General features: G+C 45.2%; 1 protein-coding gene across 1 annotated transcript in view; it reads left to right on the top strand.

Moving 5' to 3' along the window:
* Fanci (FA complementation group I) overlaps window positions 1–12572 on the top strand; it is a 60991-nt gene that overhangs the window by 4323 nt on the left and 44096 nt on the right. The window contains exons 3-9 of the mRNA XM_021166132.3: window positions 2586–2658; window positions 6165–6295; window positions 6606–6762; window positions 6844–6901; window positions 9532–9573; window positions 10547–10670; window positions 11693–11778. Of these exons, the coding sequence (XP_021021791.1) occupies window positions 2586–2658; window positions 6165–6295; window positions 6606–6762; window positions 6844–6901; window positions 9532–9573; window positions 10547–10670; window positions 11693–11778 (671 nt within the window). The remainder of the gene's footprint in view (window positions 1–2585; window positions 2659–6164; window positions 6296–6605; window positions 6763–6843; window positions 6902–9531; window positions 9574–10546; window positions 10671–11692; window positions 11779–12572) is intronic.

The raw sequence follows: 12572 nt of genomic DNA, 5'->3' as shown, positions 1-12572 counted from the left end.
TGCAGTCCTCAGGGCTGCCGCATCTGAAGCTATGTAGAGGCTGCAGTTATGGATGCGACTGAGCCAGTTTACTTGCCGATGTGTCCACATTTACATTCTCCTGTAAAGAAAATAAGTTCATATATATGTGATTATAAAAATGAAACAAGGGGCTGGTGAGATGGCTCAGTGGGTAAGAGCACCCGACTGCTCTTCCGAAGGTCCAGAGTTCAAATCCCAGCAACCACATGGTGGCTCACAACCATCCGTAATGAGATCTGACGCCCTCTTCTGGAGTGTCTGAAGACAGCTATAGTGTACTTACATATAATAAATAAATCTTTAAAAAAAAATAAAATAAAAATGAAACAATAATGCTGTGGTTAGCTACTCGGCATGTTGTCTTTATATCTCCGACTAGAGGGTGTCAGCTCTGACACAGAAACCAGGTAGAGATCAGCAGTGTGCTCGCTCTGGTAAGCCCTCTGGGTAATTCCGGTGCTTACTAAAACCAAAATCTCACCCTTGTCAGCAGATGCTGCCACTTTCCAGGTAGTTGCTTAAGTCTGAAATCAAGAATTGTTGACTGGCCGGGCAGTGGTGGCGCACGCCTTTAATCCCAGCACTCGGGAGGCAGAGGCAGGCAGATTTCTGAGTTCGAAGCCAGCCTGGTCTACAAAGTGAGTTACAGGACAGCCAGGGCTACACAGAGAAACCCTGTCTCGAAAACAAAACAAAACGAAACAAAAAAAGAATTGTTGCCTGCCTTCTTTCTTGGCATCACTCTGCCCTTCCTTTACCTCCAAACTACTCGGGATTAGAGGTTTCTCGGATTGTAAATCCGTCTCTTTTCCCCCATCTCCGGTATTCATGTGCTAGGGCTCCTGTTAAAAAGAACCTCAGCCAGGATGGCTTAAGTAATCAGTTTGTTTCCTGAGTCTGCATAGCTTGATCCCGGGACCCTGACTTGGAATAGCGAGGAAATGAAGAAACGAACAGACTTACTAGTGAAATCACTGGCAAGCTGCACACCACAGCAACCCGGAACCTCAGCACAGAGGGCTGGAGTCAGCGAGTCTCCACAGGAGGTTTCTGTAGGCCAGCAGTCTCAGCTGTAAAAACACTGCGGAGGAAGCTGCCTCGGCTAGTTTTCCCACACACTAATAAATCATTCGTAAACACTTGTGCTTAGACCAGGGGAAGGCTCTGCCTTCCTGAGCCTAACCTGGGGGAAACGCTTTCTGAGCCTAACATTGAGGGTCCCCCTTGGTTCTCAACGTGGCGGTGCCATGCCAACAATACACAGCTACCCAGGCAATCATCTGCTCTTCACACATCCACGCAGTCTCCTGGCCGGTGTCTCTCGTGCCTCATATGTCCCCACCACCCCTCTCCCTTCGTAAGAAGTAGCGGCACTCGTTTTCTTCAGCAGCTTCTCAGCGTATGAAACCCAGACTTCCCGTGGGACCTTTCCTAATCCGGTCTTTGCCAGTTACTCCAGCCCTTTCCCTCCTCACCATTCACCAGCCGTGGGTCTTCTCTCAGGTGCTCAAGCATACCGACCCCTTGCTCTGCAGAGGCCTGAATACAGCGATGCCTCCAATGCCTCTGTCTCTGTGGGCACAGCCAGCCTTTTCTTCTCTAGCCAGTCTCTGCTCACATGTCTCCAACCTTGGAGAAGGTTTGCCGGTTCTACCTGCTCTTGGCTGCCCTTTCCTCCAGCTACTGTCTGTCTTTGTCATCTTTATGACATCTTTTCTGTTGGTTTCACCACCACCCCCCCCATAAGCTCTGAGTCAAATTACCATGTCCATTTTGTTCGCCCTCAGAGTTGTTCTCTGAATAAGTACGTGCACTACAGGTATTGCAGATGGGTGGGCGGGCGTCTCTGAATCACGCCACGGCACCTAGTGCTAATGAAAGAGTTAGTAAATATTTGTGGAATGAAACCCCGCCCCCCACCTTTGGGATTTTGAGATAAAGTCTTACTTTGTAATGTATATAGACCTCGAGCCCCACCTTAGCCTCCCAATACTGAGCTAAAGACATGAACTGCTGTATCTGTCTCTATAAATTTCTGAATAGCTATTAGGCTTTTTTTTTTTTTTTTTGGACACAGAGTCTCTAGCTCAAGCTGTTACAAATCCTGCTCAGCCAAGGATGACCTTGGACTTCTGATACCCCTGCCTACATCTTGGAAGCACTGGGGTTATAGGTGTGTGGCCACTGCACCCAGTTTTTGGAGTGCAAGAGCTTGAACCCAGAGTCTTGTACATACTAGAGAAGCACATTACCAACTGAGCTGCATCCCAGCCCTAGTCTATTATTATTATTATTACATTTATTTATTTTTGAGTAGTTTCACTTTGTGGCTCTTGCTGGACTTGTAGTTGTTATGTATCCTGGGCTGGCCTAGAACCTGTGAACATCCTCCTGTCTCATCCTGAAGTGCAGGGGATTATAGGTCTGCATCGCTGTGCCTGGCTTTAATCTTGGTTGTCCAGGATTCTACTGGGCTCTCCCTGAAGCTGGCGGGGCCTGTTTCATCCTGCACACTGAGGCCCTTTAGGGAGAGACGCGTAATTGTTTTCTCCCTCTTGTTGCAGTTGGCGAGTCTCCTTCAGAACCAAGCGGTGAAAGGAAGAGCTGTTGGAACGCTATTGAGAGCCATCCTCAAAGGTGATTGGCGCCCCTTGCAGTGTACCTGTTGGGAGATGGGTTTACTTTGGGTGTCACTGCTGTCCGGAGCCCCACTGGGGCTTTTTCTGTGTTCAGGAGGTCCTACAGAGTCAACTAAAGGAGCGCTCTCCTCGGTGGGACACTCAGACCTTACTGAAGGGAACCGGAATGCCAGCCTGAGACTGTATTGCTGATTTGGGGGCCTGTAAAGAGAATACTCAGCTTTGGTTACTCAGACTGTGGAGAAGAGAATAAGATGCGTCTAGCACTCACGGAGGTCCTGGAGAGCTCTGGGTTAGAGTGGAATGGAGTATCTTGCATGCCTCATACGGAGGCTTAATTCTCAGGAAGTGTAGCACGTTTGTTTCCTTATCTTGGGCAATGGCTCCATGTTCAGATTGTGACTCAGAGTGACTCAGAGTGGTTTCATAAATTAAATTATTTATTTATTTATAGACAGGATCTCACTATGTAGCCCCAGCTGGTTTGGAATTTGCTTTGTAGACCAGGCTGGCCTTGAACTCACAGAAATTCACCTGCCTCTGCCTTCTGAGTGCTAGGATTAAAAATGTGCACCAGTGTGCTCTAAATATTTTTATTTTCTCCTCTGTGTGTGTGTGTGTGTGTGTCTAGAGGAGTGTGTTGGATCCCCTGGCACTAGAGAGATACAGGTGTTTTGTAAGCCGCCTGATGTGGGTGTAGGAACTGAACTCAGGGTCTTTGTAAGAGAGCAGTACATATTCTCAACTGTTGAGCCATCTCTCCCTCTTTTGACTCAGGTCTCTGTAGCGTAGGTGGGCTCAATCTCACAGTGATCATCCTGCTTCCGCTTCCTGGGTTCTGGAATCACACTGCACTGCTGTGCCTGTCTCCAGGTTTTTGGTTTGTTTTTAGGCTTAGGCCTTGAAACTGTAATCCTCCTGCCTCAGCCTCCCACCTACAGGATATAGATATAATCTACAAGCCCAGGTGTGGCAGAAGAAAATTCTACAAGTCAGAAGTTAAAAGTGGCATTTGTCCACTCAGGAGGCAAAAGCAGGAGGATGGCTGTGAGTTCAAACCCAGCCTGGTCTACATAAGTGAGTTCCAGGAAAGCCAGGGTCACACAGGGAGACCCTGTCTCAGAACACAAACAAACAAACAAGTGGCTTATTTTTAGTTGGCTTATTTCTACTTCTCCAGAAATGCATTTTCCACTGCATGGGCATAAAAACACACCACAGATCATTCCGCTGAGTCAGCCCTTATGGAGCCTTGTTGAGTATTTTGTGGAAATATCAGGAAGAAAGAAATTATGAAACAGTATAGGCAGCTGCCTGTTTGTATTTCAAGAAGAAGAAATATGGACAGCTCCGTCCTTGGCCAGATAAACCCAGCCCCACTTTTGTGCCTAGCTTGTATTTAAAATGTGGGCAGCCTACATGACAGTGTCGTGAGTTGTCACAGAGTCACAGAAACCAACTTGCAGTCATTGCAATCCTGGTAAACTGACCAGGTGTTCGACCTGCAGTTACATGATGTCATTTTAAAGCCTGAGATATAATCCACATACCAAGATAAGTCATCCTTCTAAAGGGATGACTCTGTGTGGCCCTGGCTGTCCTAGAACTCACTCTGTAGACCATGCTGGCCTCAGACTCAAATCTGCCTGCCTCTGCCTCCTGAGTGCTTGGGTCAGTGGAGTGCACCACCATGCCTAGCTAAAAAAAAAAAAAAAAAATATATATATATATATATATATATATATATATATATATTTAACTGAGTTACTTGACATAAATAGTTTGTCTCCTTAACTATATAATTCAGTGGGGCTTAGTATTTTCAGAGTTGACTATCACGACAGTGAGTTTGTTGTTTTGAGGCAGATCTCAGTATGCCTTAATTAGGATTTCTGTTCCTGTAAAGAGACACCATGACCAGTATGTCTTAGTGTTCTGTTGCAGTGAAGAGACACCATGGCCATGGCAACTCTAATAGAAGACAGCACTTAACTGGGGCTGGCTTTCTGCTCAGAGTCTAGTCCATTACCATCACTAAGGACACACAGGCTCACTTGGTGCTGGAAAGCTAGCTGAGAGTTCTTCTATATCTGGGTCAGTAGTCAGCAGGAAGAGGGAATAAGCCACTGGGCCCGGCTCGAGCATCTGAAATCTGAAAGCACACAGCCAGAGACACACTAACTCCAGCAAGGCCTCATCTCCGAGTAGTGCCACACCTATGAGCCTGTGGGGCCATTTTCATTCAGACCACCACACAGTGTGTAGCCTTGGCTGGTGTGAATCGCACTATGTAAATTAGACTGGCCTCAAACCTATAGATCCTCCTGCCTCTGCCTCCTGAGTGCTGGGATCAAACATGTGCACCATCCCAATGGATTCTGTTTTTCTCAAATGAACATCTACAATAATAGCTGTCATCTCTGTAAACCCCAAGCCATCCCTGTCCAAAGACACCTAATCTGCCTTCAATCTCCATAAATTTGCTCCTCAGGACACTGTATAGATCAAATCGTTATCTGCACAGTGCACAGGTTCCTATGTGTGTAAGTGCGGGTGAACACAGGCCACGAAGCACTCGTAGAGGTCTGAGGATGGCCTTAGGTGTCCAGCTCTGCTTCTCATTGTCTTTGAGTCAGGATCTCTGCTTTCCTGCTGCATCTTACAGGCTGGCTGACCCAGGAGCTTCAGGATTCCCATCTCCCTGTTGGATCACAGAGGCTCATACTATGCATACAGCTTTTTTTATGGGCTCTGGGGATTTGAACTCCAGTTCTCACACTTGCTTGGAAAAACACGTTTACCCACTGAGCCAAGTCTCTAGCCTAGTCCCTCCCTCTTCTGCCTGTTGGGATAAAGGAGTGTTCCACTCAACCCAGTTTTTTGTTTGTTTGTTTGTTTGTTTTGTTTTGTTTTTGAGACAGGGTTTCTCTGTATAGCTCTGGCTATCCTGGAACTCACTTTGTAGACCAGGCTGGCCTTAAACTCAGAAATCCGCCTGCCTCTGCCTCCCGAGTGCTGGGAGTAAAGGCGTGCGCCACCACGCCCGCCTTGAACCTAGTTGTATATACACATACATACATATAGATGCTACTTTGGTTTAGTCTTTGGCTCACTCTAGAATTAAGTTTGTCTCCTTTTGTCAGTGTTCTTGCATCTTACCTGTGGAAGCGATGGGTTTTCACTGCCCTTCTTACTCTACTGACAAAACATAGCGATAGTGTTCTGACTTAAAGCATTAAGCTTAGATAAACGAACCCCCATTCCCAAATGGCTGCACCACCGTATGAATAAGACAGTGTGACAAAGTACGTCAGTGAAGCAGGTGACACGTCAGTTCGTTTGCTTTGGCTACACCAAGCACTTGGTCAGAACCCCTCGGCGTTGCTGTTACAGCCCTGCTACTGTGCTTCGGTCTTGCGTTACAGACTTGCTTAAGTTTCCTGTTTATATCCTTGGGCTTCCTTTCTTTCTCCTTTGTTCTGTACACCTGTCTAAAACATCAAGGCTCCCCCTGCTCTGAGGAAGATGGAGCCCTTAGGAGATACAAGATATATTCTTGCTGTATCCAGTTGGTTGAATCGGGAGATTTGCAGCAAGATGTCGCATCAGAGATCATAGGATTACTAATGCTGGAGGTAAGACGGATGGGAAATGTCAAGCGCCTAACCTAATCTAGTTCCTACACAGGACTGAGAACTTGGCTTACAGCATGCGCCAGTCCCGTATAAACCACTTAGATCATGCTTATATTGAGGTACTGCAGATGTAAATCTCCTGGTAGATCTTGAAGGCGTTAAGGGATCGATGGAGTAGCCTAACCTTTGAAGTCCCTTGCCCTGCCTGTTGTGGGAGGTCCTGTTGTTCAGTATTTCAGCAGTAGGCTTATTTCACATGAAGTTTTCAAACGTTGGATTCCCGCTTAAGGTTTTCTCCTTGAACTTTCAGGTTCACCATTTTCCAGGCCCATTACTTGTTGACTTGGCCAGTGACTTTGTGGGTGCTGTCCGAGAGGACCGCCTAGTGAATGGAAAATCTTTGGAGTTATTACCCATCATCCTTACTGCCTTGGCCACCAAGAAGGAAGTCCTTGCTTGTGGGAAAGGTGATTTTCTTCAGGTTCTACTGACTTGGGTTTTTGTTTTCATATTATGAATAAATTTTTCCATCCATTTTTGTGTTTTAGGTGATTTGAATGGGGAAGAATATAAGAGGCAGTTGATTGACACCTTGTGTTCTGTCAGGTGAGTCTCATAAAAGTGTAGGAGTGTCTCAGGATTACACGTGGCCAAAAGCCTAATAGTGATTCCTTCCAGGAATTGATATTTGTAAAGTGGATTTGTTGTTGTTGTTGTTGTTATAGTTGTTGCTGTTGGGAATTTTCTTTTGTTTAGGTTTTTTTCTTGTTAATTATACAAATTAATAGTTTTTCTAAACACTAGAATACAAAGGAATGAGTTTCATTATGCCATTTTCATGCATGTGTCATTGCACTTTAGTTAACTACACATTAATCCCCTCTTCCACTGTACTCTCCATTTCCCCTGCCTCCCCCTCTTCCCCTCAGATAGTCCCTTCTGTCTGTCTGTCTGTCTGTCTGTGTCTCTGTCTCTCTATCTCTCTGTCTCTCTTTCACACACACACACACAACTAGGAAATTTTGTTTGTTTTGAGACTGCATTTCACTGTGTCGCTTAGGCTGTCCTTGAATTTATGATCTTCATGCCTCTGCCTGCTGAGGGCTAGCATTGTAGAATGCTGTACTTAGAGGCACGTGCCACCATCCCTAGCCACGTTAGTAAAATTCGTTGTCTATTTTGTTGATTGTTGTTGTTTATACACCGCCATAAGAGCCAGGCATGCTGCCATGTGCTATCATCCCAGCACTTGGGAGGTGGAGGCAGGCGGATCAGGGGCAAAGTCAGCTCACCTGTGAGTGGATTGAAGAGCAACTTGAGCTGCAGTTGACCGTTTCAGAAGTAGAATAAGCAGTTGTTTGCCTCCCATCATTTGGTTGGAAGTTGATGGCTTCCATTATTTTTTTTTCCTAAAGACTTATTTATTTTATGTATGCAGATGGTTGTGAACTTTCATGTGGTTGTTGGGAATTGAATTTTAGGACCTCTGGTTGCTCTGGTCGACCCCGCTCACTGTAGCTGACTTCAGACGTACCAGAACAGGGTGTCAGATCTCATTATGGGTGGTTGTGAGCCACCATGTGGTTGCTGGGATTTGAACTCAGGACCTTCAGAAGAGCAGTCAGTGCTCTTACCTGCTGAGCCATCTGGCCAGCCCGATGGCTTCCATTATTAGTGCTGTGGCTTGCATGCTTTTCTGAGTGCTCTGCATGTGTGTGTCTGTGTGTCTGTGTGTGTGTGTACACACTCATTCACGCACACATGCTCCCATTGCTGACAAACCCTGGGCATGCTTTCCCAGACACTCAGGGCTTTTTCACTGTCTAAAGTTTCCCTACACTAACCACCACGACTCTGCCTGCTGCTGCTGCTGCTGTGCTTATATTGAAAGATGTAGGGTTTTCTCTTCCTCCTTTCTGTCTCCCTTCCTCTAGGCCAGTTTCCTGGTTTTTCTCTTACATGCTAATCAAATTAACCTTGAGTTTAAAAAGACAAAACAAAACAAAATCCAATAATAATAACAATATACTATTATAACACCATTTGGCTTGCATATGGTTTTTGGGGTGGGGGGAGGAAGAGAGATAATTCAGTATATCCAAAGTGCATGTTTATTGTTTTTTTGACTCTGTTTTACCACAGCTGCACAGTACTCTATGCAGTCCTGATATCCTTAAGGCAGAAGAATTGTCTAGCTCATTTGTATTTTATTTCTTTATTTTTAGAAACACTTACCTTCTTTTATTTTTGAAATAAGGTCTCATTTTGTAGGTCAGGCTAGCTTCAGATCTGTGGCATTTCTCCTGTCTGAGCCTCCTAAGTGCTGGGACTACAGGTGTGCACTGTCAGGCCTAGCTAACTTATTTATTTTTTCAAGGACAGACTCTCCATAAAGACCTCAAATTCATGATCCTCCTGCCGTAGCCTCTGGAATATTGGCATGGTAGGTCTGTGTTAACAGTCCTGGTTCAAATATTTTCTTTGTTTAAAAAAAGAAAAAACAGTATTTTTTGTTTTTTATGTATATGAGAACAATGTAGCTGTCTTTCAGACACACCAGAAGAGGGCATCAGATCCCATTACAGATGGTTATGAGCCACCATGTGGATGCTGGGAACTGAACTCAGGATCTCTGGAAGAGCAGTCAGTGCTCTTAACCACTGAGCCATCTCTCCAGCCTGAGTGTGTGCTGTATAACTTATACACTCTGTAAAACGTATATAATGTGTATAAAATGTATATAAAGTGTGTGTGTAAATGTATATAAAGTGTGTGTAAATGCATATAAAGTGTTGTGTAAATGCATATAAAGTGTTTGTGTAAATGTATATAAAGTGTGTCTATGTCCCATGATTTTACTGGTATTGGGTATTATCAGTGGCTTGTTTGTTTTTTGGCATAAACCTCATTATGTGTTTTGATTTTCTAGTATGGTGAATTAAAGACTAATTTTCATCCTATTATTCATGCTTGTATTTCTTAAAAAGGCAGGGTCTCATTTAACCCTCAGACCTGCTGTGTAGGGGAGGGGACTTTGAACCTGAGCTTTAGGGTTCGTACTGCCTCTGACCTGACAAGATCCCAGGGACATCCTGCCCAGCTGTTGGTTTAAATTATTTTGTCTTGCTTCCCAGCAGTAAAAATCAAACTTGAAATGCCCCACCCCCTTCTTCATTAGTTTTATAAAATTATGTGAAAAGGAGTTAAAATGAAGTAAACTCATTGTGTTTTCCCAGATGGGCTCAACGGTACATGATCCAGCTCACTTCTGTGTTCAAGTAAGCATTGCCTATGTGTCTTTGCCTCAGGCTTTGTCAACACGCCTACAAGGGACAGAAGCACTCCAAGCTCCCACTCCACTTGTTCTGAGTAGTAGCAGTGGTGCCTCTGTTTTCTGCATTAGAATTCCCTCCCCTCCCTCTCTTTTGGCTTAGTTTGTTAAATGTATACGTGTGTAATGTATATGTTTATTAAACGTATGAGGTCGTCTCTTTGAAATGACCTTATTTAGATAAATATATTGGTTCCTTTTAAAGATTATGCATAAGAGAAAGCCTAGAGAGGGCTACTATAGTCTCATATCTACCTTATTCGTTAACTCCCAATCGTATTTAAAGGCTTGCTTTATTATTTCTCTATGTGAACAAGTGTATGCGAATGCCTGCAGAGGCCAGAAGCTGGGTGTGGGCTCCCCTGGAGCTGGAGTTACAGCTGGTTTGGGGCTGCTCATTGTGGGTGCTTAGAACCAAACTTTAGTCCCCTGGGAGAGCAAGCAGCAAGTGTTCTTAACCACTGGGCAGTCTTTTTAGCCATTCATTCATTCATTCATTTATTCATTTTGTGTGGGGATGTATGTATGTGCATATGTATATGTCTTTGCTACTTTGCAGGTACATATGTTTGTGAGTGTTGGTGTATGTGGGGGCTAGAGGTTATCTTGGGTATCTTCCTTGACCATCCTCTGCCTTAGATATTGAGACATAGTCTCTTACTTGCTGGTTCCGCTATTGTAGCTAGCCAGCTTGTTCAGAGATCCTGTCTTGGCTGAAATTATGGGTCCTGCAGATCCAAGCCCTGGCCCTCATTCTTGCATAAGAAGTGTTTACCCTACCACGGTATCTCCCTAGTCCCTACATTTTATTTCTTAAGAAAAAGCTTGATAGAATTTTGATTCTTATAAAGCCCTGAGTTTAATTTTTTAAAAACAAAGCACTTATGTTCTGGCTGGGCTTTAACATCTCTGCTCCACAGGGATGTCCATCTAACGCCAGAAGAGATGAATCTCGTGGTGGCCAAAGTGTTGACGATGTTCTCAAAGTTGAATCTTCAAGAAATTCCACCTTTGGTCTATCAGCTTCTGGTTCTCTCTTCCAAGGTACAGATAAAGGCAGTCGTTCCTCCTTAATTCTTGTGGCTTCAGCAGCTATATCAGTTTAGCCTTTTCAGGCTGTTGGTTTCCATGCTAAGACATACATGTTTATCATTTGTGATGATTTGGTCACACTTCTCAGCCAAGGAGAAAGCATTGTTATGTGTGAAAGTCAAAGAAATGAAGACCTCAGGGTGTGCACTAAGGCCACAGAAAGTCTGACACTGGGTACCTGTGTGTACCTGTTGTGTGACACAATTCCTGGAGAGATGTGAGCAGGCAGTCGCAGAGAGGGAGCCAACAGCAGATCCAAGCCAGGGTACCCCCGAAGGCCGCCAAGGTGAACCAATAAGGTGTATCAGGGTGGCTCTTAGGAATGTGGGGAGAGCTACTTACAGGAGCAGAAATGACTCAAAGACTCTGTTATCAAAAGCCTACCCCCTCAGGGGTGACAGTTCACAAAAACTGGAACCCTGGGGTGTCCTGCACACTTAGAGAGGCCGTGAAGCAAGGTGGAGGGAGCCTCTTTTAGGCAGCTCAGTCCCTCAGCTGGTCCCTGTCGCTTCCAGTTGGCTTGGCTGGTCTGATTCTCTCTCTCTCTCTCTCTCTCTCTCTCTCTCTCTCTCTCTCTCTCTCTCTCTCTCTCCTGTCCTTGCTGCTCATATATGCCTGAGGCAGTGAGGCAGATGGAGCCTAGTGCATCTCTTCAGGTTTTTGTCCGTCATTGCTCCCTAAGCTTACGGAGAGTCCCTGCAGGACGGGATGTTTCATCTCCTGGAAAGTCGCAGCACAACAGTGTTTCAAGTTATGGTTGAGCACCTGGGGCATGTACTCTACTTGCCAGGCTGTTTCCCTGGCATCGTGAAGAATTTCAGACTCTGCTGCAGCTTCAAAGGGTTCTGTGTGTCATTACTGTCAGGCCAGGTTGCAGCTCACTCATGTAAATTTGTATTAGATAATCCTTGGTTATTTTACCTTCAATTAGGTGGCCATTTCTTTTATTATAATAATAACCATCTTATTCACAGGGAAGCAGAAGGAGTGTTCTGGACGGAATCATAGCCTTCTTCAGGGAGCTGGACAAGAAGCACAGGGAGGAACAGAGCAGCGATGAGTGAGTACCACAGTGAGAAGTGCAGCGCATCTTCCCAGACTCGCCTTCACCGCGTGCTCAGTCATTAGTGTGGCTTCGCCTCCGCCCCTTCCTGCCCCTCAGCACAGAACTGTCGTCCTCCCCTAGCTACTCTGTCAGGAAGGAAGAAGAACGCAGTCCCTCATAGCCTTACATCCTTCAAGGAAAGGAAAGTACCAATAGCTGTCTCATAAGGTGCAGGGCTAACCTCTAGTTACTAGAGAAGAACTAAGGGCTCTGCGACTCCCTTAGGTCTCTGAGTTCTTAGTTCCTCCGACAGTCAGATGAGACTCCTGCTGCTATAGAGCTTACATTTTGATAAGAAGAGACTCTGATCGTTCACAGCGTGGGAAGATAAGTCAAAGAGACGGCATGTTAGCCACAGCACAACTACTTTAGATTGGATCTGGAAAAAGTCTCTGGGAAGGTTCTGTTTTAACCAGAGCCTGACTGATAAGAACCACCATATGCCAATGAGCAGAGCATTTTGAGCTAGGGGATAGATTCAAGGCAGAGCAAAGCATGACATATTTGAGGAAGGGGGTGTTTTCTTTTTGAATACAAGTGCACAGAATGCTTATTCTGTGCCAGGTCTGTATACTGTACAGTAGAATTAGCATCTACTGTACTGTAGATGTGGAAACCAAGAAACAAAGTAAGGTCTATTATATAGTCAGAAAATAACAACCAGGATTTGAATCCAAGCAGCCGGGCTAATGAGCGTGTACTGGTGAGCCCCGCTCAGTCAGCCGCCTCCAGTCTGTAATAACCTTTGC

Source organism: Mus caroli, unplaced genomic scaffold (genome assembly GCF_978045245.1).
Source record: "Mus caroli unplaced genomic scaffold, Mus_caroli_1 scaffold_8, whole genome shotgun sequence".
NCBI lineage: Eukaryota > Metazoa > Chordata > Mammalia > Rodentia > Muridae > Mus > Mus caroli.
Note: the sequence above shows the minus strand (reverse complement) of the source record. Positions and strands in the feature narration are given on the sequence as shown.